Source organism: Onthophagus taurus, chromosome 1 (genome assembly GCF_036711975.1).
Source record: "Onthophagus taurus isolate NC chromosome 1, IU_Otau_3.0, whole genome shotgun sequence".
NCBI classification, from domain to species: domain Eukaryota; kingdom Metazoa; phylum Arthropoda; class Insecta; order Coleoptera; family Scarabaeidae; genus Onthophagus; species Onthophagus taurus.
The window spans coordinates 41140744-41158964 of NC_091966.1; the positions used below are offsets into that span (position 1 = coordinate 41140744).

General features: G+C 31.0%; 1 protein-coding gene across 12 annotated transcripts in view; it reads right to left on the reverse strand.

Annotated features, from left to right (window-relative positions):
• The window catches only part of LOC111418199 (glutamine--fructose-6-phosphate aminotransferase [isomerizing] 2-like), a 36501-nt gene extending 20631 nt beyond the window's left edge, over positions 1-15870 (reverse strand). For all 12 annotated transcript variants that reach the window (XM_023050687.2, XM_023050685.2, XM_023050683.2 and 9 more), the window contains exons 1-5: positions 15717-15870; positions 6922-7029; positions 6773-6859; positions 6168-6484; positions 5971-6112 (exon numbers count right to left, since the gene is read on the reverse strand). In XM_023050687.2, coding sequence (XP_022906455.2) covers positions 5971-6112; positions 6168-6484; positions 6773-6859; positions 6922-7029; positions 15717-15723 — 661 coding nt within the window. In that variant the 5' untranslated portion in view covers positions 15724-15870. The remainder of the gene's footprint in view (positions 1-5970; positions 6113-6167; positions 6485-6772; positions 6860-6921; positions 7030-15716) is intronic.
• Positions 15871-18221: the final 2351 nt, after the last annotated feature.

The window sequence follows — 18221 nt, forward strand, 5'->3', positions numbered from 1 at the left end:
AATTTAAGACATTTTATAAAAATTAAGATATTTTAACTTGGCATGATCTGGGCGCTGACAACAACAATCAGTTTTGTTCAAAATGTATTCTCTCTAATCTTTGCATTCTGATCCTCTAACATCTCGTTGTCTCTTTCGACTAGAGATGAAAGAAAAGAACGAAAATATTCTCCACTAGAATATATTTAACTTTAATATTAATGGAAATACAATCACTTCCGGTTCGAAACGTCATCGTCAATTATAACATATTTGTCATCTTCATTAAAAAACCTTTACAATGAGTCCAAACATGACGCATTTATCTCAAAAAACAAAAAAGTTAGAATAAAAATCATTAAACCAGAAATTAGCAACAATGAAGATAGCAATTTAATTTTTAAATATTAATACCAACCTAAATTTTTATTTTTTTTTAATTATATTTTTGTTTTTGTGACAAATACTAAAACATTTTATAAAAATTAAGAATATGTCAAAATGAGATTGACATTTCAAGCCGGAAGTTGCTTATATCTCGAGTAATATTCAAATTATGTCAAAATTGAGGTTGACATTTTAAACCTGAAGTTAGTTATCATATAATAGAGAGATGGACAACTTCATGGTGTTCTTTCATCATGTATTTTTTATTAAAAAATCTTTAAAATGTATCCAAATATGATACATTTATCTCACAATCAAAAAGTTCGAACTTTCAACGTCAATTTTGACATATTTGTCATCTTCATTAAAAAAGCTTTAAAATGAGTCCAAATATGACACACTTATCTCAAAAAACAAAAAAGTTAGAATAAAAAAACGTTAAACCCGAAGTTAGCAACAATGAAGATAACAATTTAATTTTTAAATATTAATACCAACCTAAATTTTTATTTTTTTTTTATTATATTTTTGTTTTTGTGACAAATATTAAAACATTTTATAAAAATTAGTTATGAAACAGATTTAGTTTGGACGAAAATGTTCATTTTCTAACACATCCAGGAGGAATTCGGCGAGCTCAATTCCATTCCTGAGTGCTTCTCAAATCAACTGTAATGATGTGTTGGTCAGTATTAAATCAGATCAGCCATTATTTTCTCCCCATATCAACATTGATGGGATTTCAACCTTAAAAGCCATTATTTGCTTTATTCGATCATTTTAATCGTCAAGTAATTTGTCTAAAAAGCTACCAAAAACTTAATGAATGAATACCAAAGAATGTTGAGTGCAACTTTTTAAGGAAGCATTTTTAGACAAATGTTTATAGGAACTTTTTTACAGTTGGCATCACGTTGGTAAAGTTTGGCCAAGTAATTCAGATACACCCTGTATATGCGCAGAGAAGTAATAAGGAAAATTTTTCATTAAAAACCTCATATGTCAATCTTCATGAGTTCGTCAATCATTAAATTTATAGATACTAGGCAACAGTAAATGTTAATCAATTCTCGCCAACAAGTAAAAGAGATGTTAAAAATAAGAATCTCAAAACTGCTAGTTAAAAGACCTAAAGGAAGAGCGCAAAAAGAGATGCCAGAATAAAAAAAATTAAAACAGAAAGAAATTAGTAACAGTAAAAGACAAGTCAAATTGTTATAGAAAATACAACCAATTCTGTCTTTGAGCTGAGTTCTAGTGGTGGTGAAACCTTTGAAGATATGATAATGAGCGATAAGGAGTAATTTAAGGAGTAATTAAATGATGACAACCTAAACTATCATGTTTGATTTAGTCGTAGATCAATAGTGGTGATTTGTTTGTAGTTAAAGTGTTCAGAAAGAAGACTTTATTATTATGTTGAGAAAATAATAAACTATAACAAATTCCTAAACCACACAGCATAGGGAGGAACTTCGCGTTGTCAATCAACATTTCTACTTAATGTCGACTTTTTTTTGTCGACTTCTCATTATCGTTTTTTAATGTTTAGATAATAACATAAGTTGAATTATAGATTTGATAGAAATAATGAGGTATTTGTAAGATAGAAAGATAATTGCTTCTTCTACTGGAAATAGTATTACTCCTTACTATGACAAAAAGTAAAAAGATGGTTAATAAAAATGGAAGTGAGAGTCAACGACCAAATATTTCTGCAAAGTACAACAAAGATATTGAGGTGCAATTCTAGATGAAATTGTATTATATAAATGCATTGAAACTACATATTAAGTGATTCTCAATCAATTGATTGATTAGCTACATTTTGCAGGTAGCGTCATAAGATGATATCTGTGACTATAAAAGAAAAATATTCAAAGAAAAATTGACAATTTGGCAATAACCAACTTCCCCATACCAACAATCATTGACAAAATGATTTTGTAAGAAATATACTTGAAGCTTCAAGTATTACCACAACAAACAAAAATCAGAGCATCAAACAGCAAGAGGTCTGTGTTAATATTTTAATCGTAATTGAAATAGTGTTGTGTACCCACCAATTCATTCATAAAATATATCTGGATGGCAGGTTAAACATCGTAGGTGTCAATCTCATGGCTTCTATCGTTAGAGGGCTAATCAATCATTATTATTTATTTTCATCCTTTTATATATCTTAACCCAAGTTGATTAAAAACCTTCACTATGAGATAGAAATATGACGATACCAAACTAATCGCTCTCCTTATCGGTATGACGAAGTGACAATATGACGTGTTCCGCCCTGAACTATGAGAGAGGTAATCTGGGAGGATTAGCCCAACCTTGAGCTTATTCTCAGCCTTTTATTATGACTCATTACTATTCTAAGACTAACTAATTGTAAGAAAAAAAACGCATTTTGGTTTCTTTAAAATCTGCTAAAGATCTGTTTTCCTAGAAAAACTTGGCATGATCTAGGCGCTGACAACAACAATCAGTTTTGTTCAAAATGTATTCTCTCTAATCTTTACATTCTGATCCTCTAACATCTTGTTATCTCTTTCGACTAGAGATGAAAGAAAAGAACGAAAATATTCTCCACTAGAATATATTTAACTTTAATATTAATGGAAATACAATCACTTCCGGTTCGAAACGTCATCGTCAATTATAACATATTTGTCATCTTCATTAAAAAACCTTTAAAATGAGTCCAAAGATAAGAATTAGAATAAAAAACATTAAACCCGAAATTAGCAACAATGAAGATAGCAATTTAATTTTTAAATAATAATACCAACCTAAATTTTCATTTTTTTGTATTATATTTTTGTTTTTGTGACAAATATTGAGACATTTTATAAAAATTAAGATATTTTATGTCAAAATGATATTGACATTTCAAACCGGAAGTTGCTTATATCTCGAATAACATTGAAATTATATCAAAATTGAGGTTGACATTTTAAACCTGAAGTTAGTTATCATGTAATAGACAGATGGACAACTTCATCGTGTTCTTTCATGATGTATTCTTTATTAAAAAATGTTTAAAATGTATCCAAATATGATGCGTTTATTTCAAAAAACCAAAAAGTTCGAACTTTCAACATTTAATTTTGACATATTTGTCAACTTCATAAAAAATCCTTTAAAATGAGTCCAAACTCTACATATTTAACTTTAATATTAATGGAAATACAATCACTTCCGGTTCGAAACGTCAATTTTGACATATTTGTCATCTTCATTAAAAAACCTTTAAAATGAGTCCAAAGATGACGCACTTATCTCAAAAAACAAAAAATTAGAATAAAAAACATTAAACCCGAAGTTAGCAACAATAAAGATAATTTAATTTTTAAATATTAAACCAACCTAATTTTTATTTTTTTTTATTATATTTTTGTTTTTGTAACAAATTTAAGACATTTTATAAAAATTAAGATATTTTATGTCAAAATGAGATTGACATTTCAAACCGGAAGTTGCTTATATCTCGAATAATATTGAAATTATGTCAAAATTGAGGTTGACATCTTAATCCTGAAGTTAATACCATTGACATTTCAAGCCGGAAGTTGCTTATATCTCGAGTAATATTGAAATTATGTCAAAATTGAGGTTGACATTTTAAACCTGAAGTTAGTTATCATATAATAGACAGATGGACAACTTCATGGTGTTCTTTCATCATGTATTCTTTATTAAAATATCTTTAAAATGTGTCCAAATATGATGCATTTATCTCAAAAAATCAAAAAGTTCGAACTTTCAACATTTAATTTTGACATATTTGTCAACTTCATAAAAAATCCTTTAAAATGAGTCCAAACTCGACATATTTAGCTTTAATATTAATGGAGATATAATCACTTCCGGTTCGAAACGTCAACGTCAATTTTGACATATTTGTCATCTTCATTAAAAAACCTTTAAAATGAGTCCAAAGATAAGAATTAGAATAAAAAACATTAAACCCGAAGTTAGCAACAATGAAGATAGCAATTTAATTTTTAAATATTAATACCAACCTAAATTTTTATTTTTTTTTTTTATTATATTTTTGTTTTTGTGACAAATATTAAAACATTTTATAAAAATTAAAAATATGTCAAAATGACATTGACATTTCAAACCGGAAGTTGCTTATATCTCGAGTAATATTGAAATTAAACGTATCATGTTTGGGCTCATTTTAAAGGATTTTTCATGACGATTACAAATATGTCAAAATTAAGGTTGACATTTCTAACCGGTTGATTATAACTTCATTAATATCAAAGATTAAAGAGTAAACAAGATGCGACGTTTAGATATTCAAAATTAAATGTCCTTAGCGTTCAAGGTTATAAAAAATGGCAGCCCTACATCAAAGGTTAAGTCAAGTAGCTGACTGATTTATGAATTGGAAAGCCATTTTGAAACAGCCCTTTCCTCAAGCTCTTTGCTTAACCAAGAGGAAAGGGAAGTAAAAAGCTTTTTAGTCCAATCCATCTTGCTGCAAATATTTCTAGATCAAAATTTTAATAGAATTCATCTTAATAGAGAAAAACAAATACAAGGAACAGAGTTTATAGACAATAGGGCTGCTGTAACAAGCTCAGATGAGTCTGCAGAGGTAATGGCAGAATTGGCCCTTTATCGATATAAAGGGGTTTTTTTGGAAAATCATATGTTTTAAAACTACAAGGAGACTTGTTTTGGGTCAACATTAAGTGAAGATGACTTTTGACAGATGATTTCATGTCACGTTTAGCAACCCTAATAAACTAATTAAATTGGCTTCAATATTAATTGATGTCACAATGAAGATGTGATTACAATTTTTCTTGTATCTTCATTATTATTGACAATTGCGTTAAATTAGGTTAAATCGTAATAATTTCTTGTATTACATTCACTATTATTTTGTCTCTGATCAGTTATAGAACACCCTGTATAAAAAAAAGAAAAGAAAAATAAAGCGTTTTTTTAAATTAATTAAAATAATGCTCAATAAAAAACATTTAGAAACAAAAATGATTTCATTTTTAGCTCGAATTAAGTTGATACTTGTCATTTGACAGGTGACATATATAAAAATTAATCTGTCAATTTTAACCTAAAAAATTAACGAAATGACGTTTACATGGTTTATAATTTTCATTAGTACCAACTTAATTAAATTAAAAAGTGAAACGACCTCAAATTCGTTTCTAAAAATAAAATTATTATCTTTCTAAAAGTTTTGTTTTGTTACCAGAAAATATTAGTAAATAAAACAAACCAAAAATTAGTAGTAATGTTAAATTGTTAGTTAACCCCAAAAATAATATTAAAAGAAATTGTGTTTCAATCAAAAATTGAAAAATCAATCATAATAAAAAAAATAGCGCGTGCATTAGTGGCAGTTAAACTACAAACGAAAAAAAAAGTTTTAAACTAACATTTTCTACTTCAAAATCCAACCAAACTACGACCATTAAATAACGTACCTTAACCTCATTGATTTAGGTTGGAGGGTTTAATGAGATAGAGAAAGAAAATTTGATGAATTAAAAAAAAAATCTATAAAAAGATACATTTTTTTGACTGAATTTACGATTTGTATTAAATTTCGTTGTAATTTCTCACCCTTGCTATACAAAATCGGGACGTAATCGGTCGATAAACGATTCTTGGTCTTAATTCCCACCAAAAGGGGTGATCCTCGACGAGTTGCAACACATTCACCCGGGAAATGTTTTGATTTAAAACACAAAGCGAACGCTCCTTCCTAAATAAATAAACCATAAATTAAATTTAATTAAAAAAATGTTTTAATAACTAACCATTTGTTGAACAACTTGTTCGACGAGTTCTCTAAATGAATAATTCGGGTGAATGTTGTAAAAGTGAAGAATTAATTTGGCGATAATTTCGGTGTCTGTGTCGCTTTCAAAACAGAATCCTTTGTTTTGGAGGAACACTTTGACTTCTTTGTAATTGGTGATGATGCCGTTGTGAACCACCAAAAATGCGTTTTCTTCATCGGAACGTTGAGGGTGGCAATTAATTTCACTTGGGACGCCGTGAGTTGCCCAACGAGTATGGGCAATTCCACAATGAGTATCAATTTTATCATCCATGTCTATTTCAGATTCTTTTACTATATGTAAAAAAGAAAATTGAATCAATTCAAATTAACTCCACCTTAAATCTAATTCTTTTTTTTTAAATAAATCACATTGAATTAGATTTCAATGAATTAAACTAAGAATGCGGTAAAATAATCACGTTTTCTCTTTAAGGTGAATGTAACAACGTGATATATATTATATCGGTGCAGGTTTCCTACTTTGGTTCTTAATCCATACTTAATGGGTTAAGTTTAAAAAAAAATTTAGCCTTGTTATTTTAACAACCGGTTTTCTAATGCAATATTTGCTAAACTTACGCTTATTAATTTCTTCTTCGAGTAAAGCGACTTTCCCGGTCTTTTTAATGAGGGTCATGGTTTTATCTGGAGAATCAATGGCAACGCCTAAAATAAATTTAAAAAAAATTTGTTTTAATAAAATAATTTAATTTTTATTAATTATTTACCCGCTGAGTCATATCCACGATATTCCAATCTTTTTAAACCGTTCACCAAAAGCTCAAGAATCTCCTTTCTGCTCCTTGGAGTCAAATAATTGATATAACCAAAAATTCCTAAAACAAAATTAAGTTTAGTAAACTAAATAATTTCTATTTTCGTAACAGCCTCCAAAGATTATTTCTAGCCGATGGCTTTAAACTTGAAGCAATAACAAGGTAAACACAGAAAAAATTTTTTTTTTGTAGGAATAAAGCTAAACCTTCGAGGTAAAGCTCAGATCCGTTTTAATCTGAAAGTTGATACAGAGAGCTCGCGACATTTGATGCCAAATCAAGGTGAAGCGAGAAGAGAGAAGACCTTGTGGGCAAGTAGTGCCATGTGAATCCTTTTAGTGTGCAACGAACTGTTAAAAAAAATTACTTCCAAAAAAAAATCATTCTAATTTTAATCAAAACAATTTTTTATTTTTATCTTATTGATTTCTAATCAATCGATATCTAGTTATAACATCCGCTTGTTTATTATTTTTTCAAGTGGTTACATAAAAAGGGTTTCTAATTTTTTATTTATTAAATGTTAATCCATTTAGGTATAAATCAATTTTATTGATAGATTGAGTGATATATATCGCGGTGTGCTTAACACGGCAAGGACGGGAGCTGAATTACGTTGTAACCCTTATCTAAATTCCTCTTTTTACGCGAGGTTCACACGTGCACTTGATGAAGTGTGCACTTAAATATATTTCAGAACACGAGATTAGTTAGAACTACACCAAAAGATTAATAATACTTAAATTTAAACCATGTTTGCGAGAAGAATTGTTCATATTAAGACAAATAGTGCCAAAAAGATATCCTTCCTCTTTGATACATAACCTTATTAGTGAGTTAAATGTTAACAACATCTTCATAGTTTTTATTTTTTTAACACTGACATATTTTGTAACAAAATGTAGAAAGTGCTTATTCTGCGAAGAATTCTTACTCTCTTTTTGATGATGATTTTAGTTAACCTTTACCGGTTTCATTTTGACATCTTCAGGAGTAATTAATAAACTATTCATGGGATAATTACAGCGGTTTTACGTGTTCTCATTAGCGAAGAGCTGTTAGACGACTAAACCCAAATGTTTCTAATTCTAGATCTAGTATTAGTTCAATAGAAATATACAACAACCCAACGCTGAATAACAATTAAAACTAGAACTAACACTAGACCTAGAACTAGAAATATTCTAGTTCTAGAAACTTTCTAGTTTTAGTTTACTAAAAATATACAACATAGCGATATCTAGGACTAACTAGCGATACCTAGCTATATCTCAATTCACCAAGAAGATATACAAGAAAAGGTTTGCATCTTTATTTTGTACATTTTTAAGTCTAGTAAGTAACCAAATCCTAAACATTGTAGATAATGAAACATGTTTTTCTAAATGACTACGAAATTGCGATTAATTGGGCTTTTTTTTGAGATATCAGAGTCATCAAAATATCTCAATTAACATAGAAGTTATCCAAAATATGATTTACATCTCTATTTTGTAGATTTCAAGCTATACTAAGTAATCAAATCCTAAAAATTCTAGATACTGCAACGAGATTTCTTGTATGATACTGAAATTGTGATTAATTGGGCTTTCTTTTGAGATATCAGTCGTCAAAATATCTCAATTTACTTAGAAGTTATCGAAAAAATTGTTTGCATCTTTTTTTGTACATTTCAAGCCATGCTAAGTAACCAAATCCTAAAAATTCTAGATACTGAAACGGGATTTTCTGTATGATTCTGAAATTTTAATTAACTGGGCTTTCTTTTGAGATATCAGTCATCAAAATATCTCAATTAACACAGAAGTTACCCAAAATATGATTTACATCTCTATTTTGTAGATTTCAAGCTATACTAAGTAATCAAATCCTAAAAATTCTAGATACTGCAACGAGATTACTTGTATGATACTGAAATTGTGATTAATTGGGCTTTCTTTTGAGATATCAGTCGTCAAAATATCTCAATTTACTTAGAAGTTATCGAAAAAATTGTTTGCATCTTTTTTTGTACATTTCAAGCCATGCTAAGTAACCAAATCCTAAAAATTCTAGATACTGAAACGGGATTTACTGTATGATTCTGAAATTTTGATTAACTGGGCTTTCTTTTGAGATATCAGTCATCAAAATATCTCAATTAACACAGAAGTTACCCAAAATATGATTTACATCTCTATTTTGTAGATTTTAAGCTATACTAAGTAATCAAATCCTAAAAATTCTAGATACTGCAATGAGATTTCTGTATGATTCTGAAATTTTGATTAATTGGGCTTTCTTTTGAGATATCAGTCGTCAAAACATCTCAATTTACTTAGAAGTTATCGAAAAAATTGTTTTCATCTTTTTTTGTTTATTTCAAGCCATGCTAAGTAACCAAATCCTAAAAATTCTAGATACTGAAACGGGATTTACTGTATGATTCTGAAATTTTGATTAACTGGGCTTTCTTTTGAGATATCAGTCATCAAAATATCTCAATTAACACAGAAGTTATCCAAAAAATGATTTACATCTCTATTTTGTAGATTTCAAGCTATACTAAGTAATCAAATCCTAAAAATTCTAGATACTGCAATGAGATTTCTGTATGATTCTGAAATTTTGATTAATTGGGCTTTCTTTTGAGATATCAGTCGTCAAAATATCTCAATTTACTTAGAAGTTATCGAAAAGATGGTTTGCATCTTTATTTTGTACATTTCAAACTATTTCAAGTAACCAAATCCTAAAAATTCTAGATATTGAAACGGGATTTACTGTATGATTCTGAAATTTTAATTAACTGGGCTTTCTTTTGAGATATCAGTCATCAAAATATCTCAATTAACACAGAAGTTACCCAAAATATGATTTACATCTCTATTTTGTAGATTTCAAGCTATACTAAGTAATCAAATCCTAAAAATTCTAGATACTGCAATGAGATTTCTGTATGATTCTGAAATTTTGATTAACTGGGCTTTCTTTTGAGATATCAGTCATCAAAATATCTCAATTAACACAGACGTTATCCAAAAAATGATTTACATCTCTATTTTGTAGATTTCTAGCTATGCTAAGTAACCAAATCTTAAAAATTCTAGATATTGAAACGAGATTTTCTGTATGATTCTGAAATTTTGATTATTTGGGCTTTCTTTTGAGATATCAGTCATCAAAATATCTCAATTAACACAGAAGTTATCCAAAAAATGATTTACATCTCTATTTTGTAGATTTCAAGCTTTAGTATAGCTTATCAAATCCTAAAAATTCTAGATACTGCAACGAGATTTTTTATAATCACTACGTGATTATATTAAGAGTGGATTACAAGTCATAAAACTTGGTCGCAATCCACATCTTAATACGGAAATGGAAGAAGATGAAAAATTTGGTTGAGCGAGATTGGAATGGCAGTAGATAAGTAATGAGAGTTCTGGAGCGGAATTTGCTCCTAATGCTCCTGCCGTGACGTCACGCTCCAATGTTATAAATATAGGGAGGGGTGCCAACCTAAACTTGTGGGGAAAAAATTCGGTTGGTATTGGATCTGGTGACTTCTTTAAAAAAGTAACTAGAATAATTCGCACGAAAATTACAGGAAAGTTCTTGCGTGCTACTGTATCCAACACTAACACTACTAGCACAGAATAACCAGAAATGACACTGACGTCGATTCGTTTGATGTGGGCACCTCGTCTTGTGATCGATTTAAAATATGCCATCTTACCACAAGTTACCAAAAGCACAGAATCGAGGTCCGTTGAGTAAACACACTTTATAAGGTTATCCAACTCCCTATGAACGCTGTTGTTATGAACGTATCCGTCTTTAGAGACGTGCGATTCTAGTTCTAGGTATAGTGTTACTTTTACTGATAGTACTAGCGTAAAACTAGAACTAACACTATACTTAGAACTAGAATACAATTTCAACCAACCGTATAAGGTCATATTTAGAAGCAGGTCTCAACTAAAAAGAGGAGCCCTAGTTTGATACACCGATGCTTCAAAGACAGTAAGATCGGGAGTAGGATGGGCATCAGTGGACCAAATAGCCACATCAAATTGCCCCTCAGCTCGGACTTAACAATTTTCCAAGCAGAAGTTCTTGCTATAAACTTCTGCACCGCTTTGAACCTACAGAAGGGACAAAAAGGTGCATCCATAAACATTTTCACAGACAGTCGGGCCGCCTTAAAGGCAATTCAGGCCTACACGTGCGACTCCGCACTGATCAGAGTGTACCAGCAACCTGAGAGAACTCGCTAGGGGCAATGATGGTACCCTATGGTGGGTTCCAGGTCACAGCAACATTGAGGGCAATGAGAAGGCGGACAAAGAGGCAGCGAACACGCTCTTCATTGGACCCCAATCTGGTTGTGGACTATAACAAAGCCACCTAAAACAGATAATCAACAACTGGGAGGTTTCAAAGACAGCCTTATACTGGAAAAAACTTCCACAGGTCACAGACAAGCGAAGAGTATGATAACTCCGTCGCACAACAAAACCAAATAGGTTTTATGCCTCAGCAAAGGGGATCTAAGAACGCTCTCAGGCTACCTAACCGGCCATGCGCCCATAAAATACCACCTCTTCCACATTGGACAAGCGGAGGATCAAACTTGTCGACTATGCAACGACGAGTCAGAAACTACTGAACATATACTGTGCAATTGCGTCGCCAGAGGCCGTCTAAGACACAACATTTTCAGTAAAACTCAGGACAATACTAAGGTTCATCAAGGGCCTACATTTGCCCTAAACCTTTGGAGGGCTAAAGTTACAATAGATCTTATAGGTTGCGGTAACAAGAGGGGCCGCTCTCCTCAGCCCGGTAGCAATAATACTAATAATACTTAGAACTAGAATCATTTGGGTTTAGCCGCACGTCTCTAAAGGCAGCTAAACCCGTAACATAGTGTTAATTTTACATAGTAACAGTGCTAGTGTAAAACTAGAACTAACATCATACTTTGGCTAATGAGTTGGCGATCAGGATGTTGTATTGAAGAGGTCAACTACTTACAAAATCAGTTTTTGACACTTAGAAAATTGTTTAAAATAATTGGTTACCATAGTTACCCGTGGATTTAGAACATTAATTGTAACACAAGAATGCGATTTAAGTTTTATAAAACCCAATTTTGATTTATTGTAATACTCAACCTAAGTTAACGCTCGATTAACATCAAGTTAAGTGTCGATTAAGTTAACAAAATAAATAAATTTTCATCTATTAATGAAAAACCTATTGCGTCCTTGAATTTCTATAACAGAGTTTAACCAGAGTATGAGTGAAAGATTCGTTTGGAGTTTTGTCTATTATTGATTATGTAATCTGGAAAGGAGAATTTTACGAGTAATAAAAGTGAGCAGCTAGCAAACCATCCCTTGGGCACCAAATTATGGCTATGATACGTAGATGTAACCTTTATCATCTCGAAACATGGCAAATAAAGGATAATCCAGAGAATTGATTCTAAATAGTGAAATGTTAAAAGCTTAAAATATCAAAAATTACACCTTGAGGAATTCTTAGAAACGTCCAATATGAAATTTTTGATACATAAATTAGATGTTTGTGTGGTTAAGTTGCTTTAGGACTAAATCCAGTTTTGTTGTCAGGTTGGCATACTTTGGTGATCTTTGATGTTAGATTGAATTGGTTTGAAGTTGACTAGACTTGGTTTGTGATTGAATTCGATTACTTTTTACCCAACCCAACCACATGCCAACATTCAATTGCAATAAGTTGAGTTGGAATGCTTTGTAGTTAAATAATTACATCCTTAGACTTGGATTAATTGAACGGGCAGTTTGAACATTGAGGTTGGGTTGCTTTGGAGTTGGGTCACTTTATGGATACATTGTCTTGGCTTAGTTTTTGGTTGAATTTAAGTATTAGAGTTGAATTAACTTGATTAGCAATTGTTAATTTATAATTTCGTTTCTTTGGAGTTGAATTGAATTACTTTGAGGTCTAGTGTAAACGTTGGGGTTGGACTAGGTTGCTTTTGAGTAGAGTCATTTTATGGATAAATTATCTTGGCTTAGTTTTCGGTTGAGTTTAAGCATTACAGTTGAATTAACTTACTTTGCAATAATTATGTTATTTTGTGATAACATTCCTTAGGAGTTAGAATGAATTATTTTGGGTTGCTTTGGAGTTGAATCAAGGATGCATTTAAGTTTTATAAAACCTGAGTTAACGCTCGATTAACATCAAGTTAAGTGTCGATTAAGTTAACAAAATCATTCAATCAAAGATTAAAAAAATTGGCAAATTGCTACATGGCAAATAAAGGATAATCCAGATAATTGATTCTAAATAATGAAATGTTAAAAGCTTAAAATATCAAAAATCAGAACTTGAAGAATTCTTAGAAACGTCCAATATGAAATTTTTGGTACATAAATTAGATGTTTTTGTGGCTAAATTGCTTTAGGACTAAATCAAGTTTTGTGGTCATCTTTGATGTTAGACTTGAATTCGATTACTTTTTACCCAACCCAATCACGTGCCAACATTCAATTGCAATAAGTTGAGTTGGAATGCTTTGTAGTTGAATAATTACATCCTTAGACTTGGATTAATTGAACGGGCAGTATGAATGTTGAGGTTGGTTTTGAGTAGAGTCATTTATGGATAAGTTCCTTGGAGATGTCTTGGCTTAGTTTTTCGTTGAGTTTAAGTATTTACAGTTGAAGCCAGTTAAATTCTAAACGTAATCCAAACCCAACCAGGTATTACAATGAATTCGGTTGGGTTGCATTAAAGTTAGATTCGTTCGCTTTAGGAGTGGATAACTTTATAATTGAATTACTAAGGGGTATGATTATCTTGCTTCGAAGTTAGATTACTTTGTGATTATGGTCCTTTCTGGTTGGTTTAGCTGAAATTTGGGAGTTGCTATGCTTTGTTTTGTGTTTGGAGCAAGATTTGAGCTTGAATCGTTTGCTTTTTGGGTTAGATTGGGTTTATTTGAAGTAGATGTGGCTTGATTTCTGTTTGGATTGGAATCTCAAACCAACACAACCAACCACGTTGAATTCCTTTGGAGTCGATTAGCTTGCTAGAGTTTGAGGTTTAGCTTAATTTGGGTTATCTTTATAGTTGGATTAACGCAGTTATTTCATGGAGGAGTTGGAAATAATGCTTTTACTTGCCATGGCATTTTTAAATAAAGTGAAGTAGTTAAATATTCATTTTTAAACGTTGCGTAAACTTAACATATTTTTCTATTATGTAAAAAATGAAAATGTAAAATAGCACAAAAGATAAATTATGCAGCAAAGATAAGCATAAAAGATTAAATTCTTATTTCCTTTCAACTAATTAAATAAATAAATTAATATGTTGTTAATTGAAACCAATTACGATGTGGAAATTACGCGTTTATCATCGCACTTTCTCGAAAAGAATTTATTGTACCTGCTGATAAGAACTCTAATTTGTGAACTTTCGCAATAGTTTTACCTTTAATTTTGATTGGGAAAAAACAACTTAATTCTCACAAATTAATTCGTAATAGTAGCATAATCAAAATTTATTGTTCCATAGTTCTAAGCGATAACGGTTTTGATGAATGTAGCAATTTCAAGTGAATTCAGATTAAATTTTTTTACTTGATAAACATGTTTAGAACACAATTTTCGATTATTTTTTGATTAATTTTAACCAGGATTTCATAATTTAGAGGGAATTGAAGAATTTGTAATGGGTTAAGCAAAGAGAGAGCAAATGGCGACAATGTTCACCAAGAATGCGACCTTGGACGATGGTTTTTGTTGCCGGTGAAAAGGTTGCGAGAATACGAAACGAACTCCAACGCAAAATGGTTTAAAAAAAAAATTAAGGATGATACTTAAAGAGGTTCTTGAGTCAAAGGGTTTTTATCGAGGAGGTTTTGATGGCGATAAAATTTAATTTACAAAGAGGTCGTTGTGATAAAAAACTTTTAAAAGGTGTAATTGTCCTCGAAAGAAATTCCCAACCCAACTTTAACTAAGCAAGGTCATCGTTTTTAATCGATCAAAGAAAAGTGAATGTCTTTTATGGTGGAAATTAGATTAAATTATCTAAGTTTTTTATTAATACCGCTTATTTTTTTTAGATTAATAAGAAAACTTTGATAATCTAATCTAGAAACAATACGGTGGCAATAATCGTTAAAAAATTTTCTTACAATTAGAAAAAAATTTGAATGGAAAATTTTTTAATACACACTCTTTATCACCCGAATTTAATCTATTATTAGCAAATTGGAAAGTTGTAAAATCTCAAAATATGATGATGAAATAATAGGGTACGGTTAAATAATAGAGAAAGGCACACATAACATTTATAAACACAAAGACACACGCCTAAAAGAATCAAAAATTAAGATGTAAAAAGGATATGTAAAAAAGATAACGGATTTCTTTTAAAATTACATATTTAGAATACAAATTCACTTTAATCCATAAATTTGAATGAGTACTACTCAAAGTTTAAACAAATTAAGAAATAAACAAACAATTAACACAAATCGAAAACTTGAATTTCAACTTTCTCCTTCACTTTTCTTAAATGTCAAAGGAATCATTTGATTTAGAAACTAATCTAAAAAAAAATTTCGCGGGTTATTTTTGAAAAAAAAAAAATCATCAAGATACAAGAATCGACCCAAAAAAAAAACAAAACAAATACGACCAAAACAATTTTGAGGTTATATCAAAATCGACAAAGATTAATTAATAAAAAAATTAACTTACCACACATATCTTCGGATCCACGTACACAAGAACGAAGTTGAATTTAAAAACAAACCGTGTTTAAACGTACGAAAAACGATCGACGACAAACTGAGCCGATATCACTTTTTGACAGGACTTTTATACGTACGTGTCGTGTGTGACAAATCTTCCCCCTCCTCGACACCTAGCACCATCTATCGGCGAAAAACGTTAATTCTATTATTACATAGTATTATACAGGGGTGTTAATTAATAATTATTAATTACATGTTATATCTTGGAATTTATGTATATTTCAATTTATTAATGTATATCTTAATGTTTTTTATAGCGTATTTATTTATTGCCTATTTCGGAGTGCAAATTATTTTTAATTAATTTTAATTTTATAATGAAATCGATTAAATAAAAATAATACAATAAAAAAAAAAATAAAAAAATATGTTTTGTCGGAAATTGTTACTTAAATAGCGATAAGATGGTTATTGATATAAATATAATCGTTGTTATCGCCGGAAACAAGGCAATTTAATAATGTGAGGCGAAAAAGGTGATCAATGATTGATGATTTGATTGTTATTAATTGAAAGCTATTTGAACTAGATAACTAGATAATCGTTCTGAAAATGCTTAAAATGTGGATTTTAACAATAACTATTGATATGATTCATAAATTCATGAAATTGTTTAAAGTGTTTTAACAACTATTAATGTAATTGATTTATTAATTGATGAGTAATTTTTTTGATTCCTATAATTTAGAATTTAATATTTTGATATCCCTGATATCATTCACTATTTTTAGGATTAAATTTGTGTGTGAAATTATTCACAAGCATTGTCGAGGAAAAACTTGAAAACCAAATAAGTAACAAGGTTTCAGAAAAGGTCGGTTTGACAAATCTGCTTCGTAGATCTTACGAAAGCTTTAGACAAGGTCCATTTGGCGAACATCATAAACATCTTAAAAGAAAAGAATGCGCCAGCCAACTATATACAAATAAATAACACAACTAAAGTAAGAGCAGGAAATCAAGTAACGGATGCTGTCTTAGCTTCGTTTTGTTTAATCCCCCGATGGATAAAATCATAGAGAAAGTAACATCCTTAAATGTAGACGTGATGGGCACCGCAGATGATTCAGCAAAAGTCGCAAGAACAGAAAGACCAATAATGACATAAGGAATAAGAGTGAAGGCAGAGACAAACAAAACCAAGAGCATGCTACGAGTGGCCGAGATGAAGACACTAAAATCAATTACAGGGAAAACGAGATTGGACAGAATGAGATATTCGTATTACAAATCAATGCAACGTTTTAGACATAGTGAGATGAGGATGATAGACTTGCCAAAATTGTGCTTGTAAATAACCACCCTAGTTCAAGACCACCTGGAAGACCCCCAAAGAGATGGCATGACAGCTAGAAATCGACATCTCAGGAAATGGTTGAAAGGCAATGATTTTAAAATTAAAAGATCGACAGATCTTCGACTTACATACCGAAGAACACATCGGAAGTGGTTTAATGTGAAGAGTACATGAACACGTCAGTGAAGCAAAAGGTGGTGTAACTCATCCCTCTGAAGAGCAGATCTTCAGAGAAAGCGAAAAAAAGCCCACGAAGCTGGTTTATCAAAAGTACCTCAACATTCCATTGGAGCAGAAGAGGGTGCAACTCGTGCATCAGAAGAACATGGTTGCAAATCAGAAGGAGAACAGGGTAGTGCTCATGCAAAAGCAGCTGTAGCAAGAAGGTGCTGAATTTGCTGATCAAACTGAAATTGACTTAACAGATGAATACAAACATACCAGTGAAGCAGAGGGAAGTGTAACTTATCCTGCTAAAGAACATGGCTTGAAATCAAAAAGTGAACATGGCGATGCTCACGAAAAAACGCACGAACCTCTAGAATTAGCTAGAAAAATTGCTGAACATATACTGAAAGTGGTGTAACAAAAACACATGAACACTCCAGCGAAACAATACAAGATGCAACACAGTGATACTCATAAAAAATTGCTTGAAGTTGCTGAAAATAGTGAATTACTAAGTGAAATTACCGAGCATCAAAACGATCAGAAACAGAGAATGCAGATGAAGTTAAACCAGATATACATGCATATTCGACTGAAGCGGTGGGCGGTTTAATTAATCCTTGTCAAGACTATGGGATCAAAGGTGAAAGTGAATATGGTGCTTACCATGAAGAAGCACACGAAACTGCAGGAAAGACTGAACTTGCGCCTGAAATTGATGAAGATAATGAAGGTGGTTTATGAATAGCACTTCAACATTCCAATGCAGTTGAAGAGGGAGAAGGTGAACATGGCGAAAGTCATGAGTCATGACACACGAAGCTGCAGAGGAAACTGAACAACCAACAGAAGTTGCAGAAGAGCTCATGTCTCTGAAGAGCGTAGAATCAAAGAAGAAAGTGAAGTGAAGTAAGTCAAAATTTGTATACAGGTTTAACCGAGGAACTAGTTTCAGTTATAATATTTTCAGTTTTCTGCAACTTC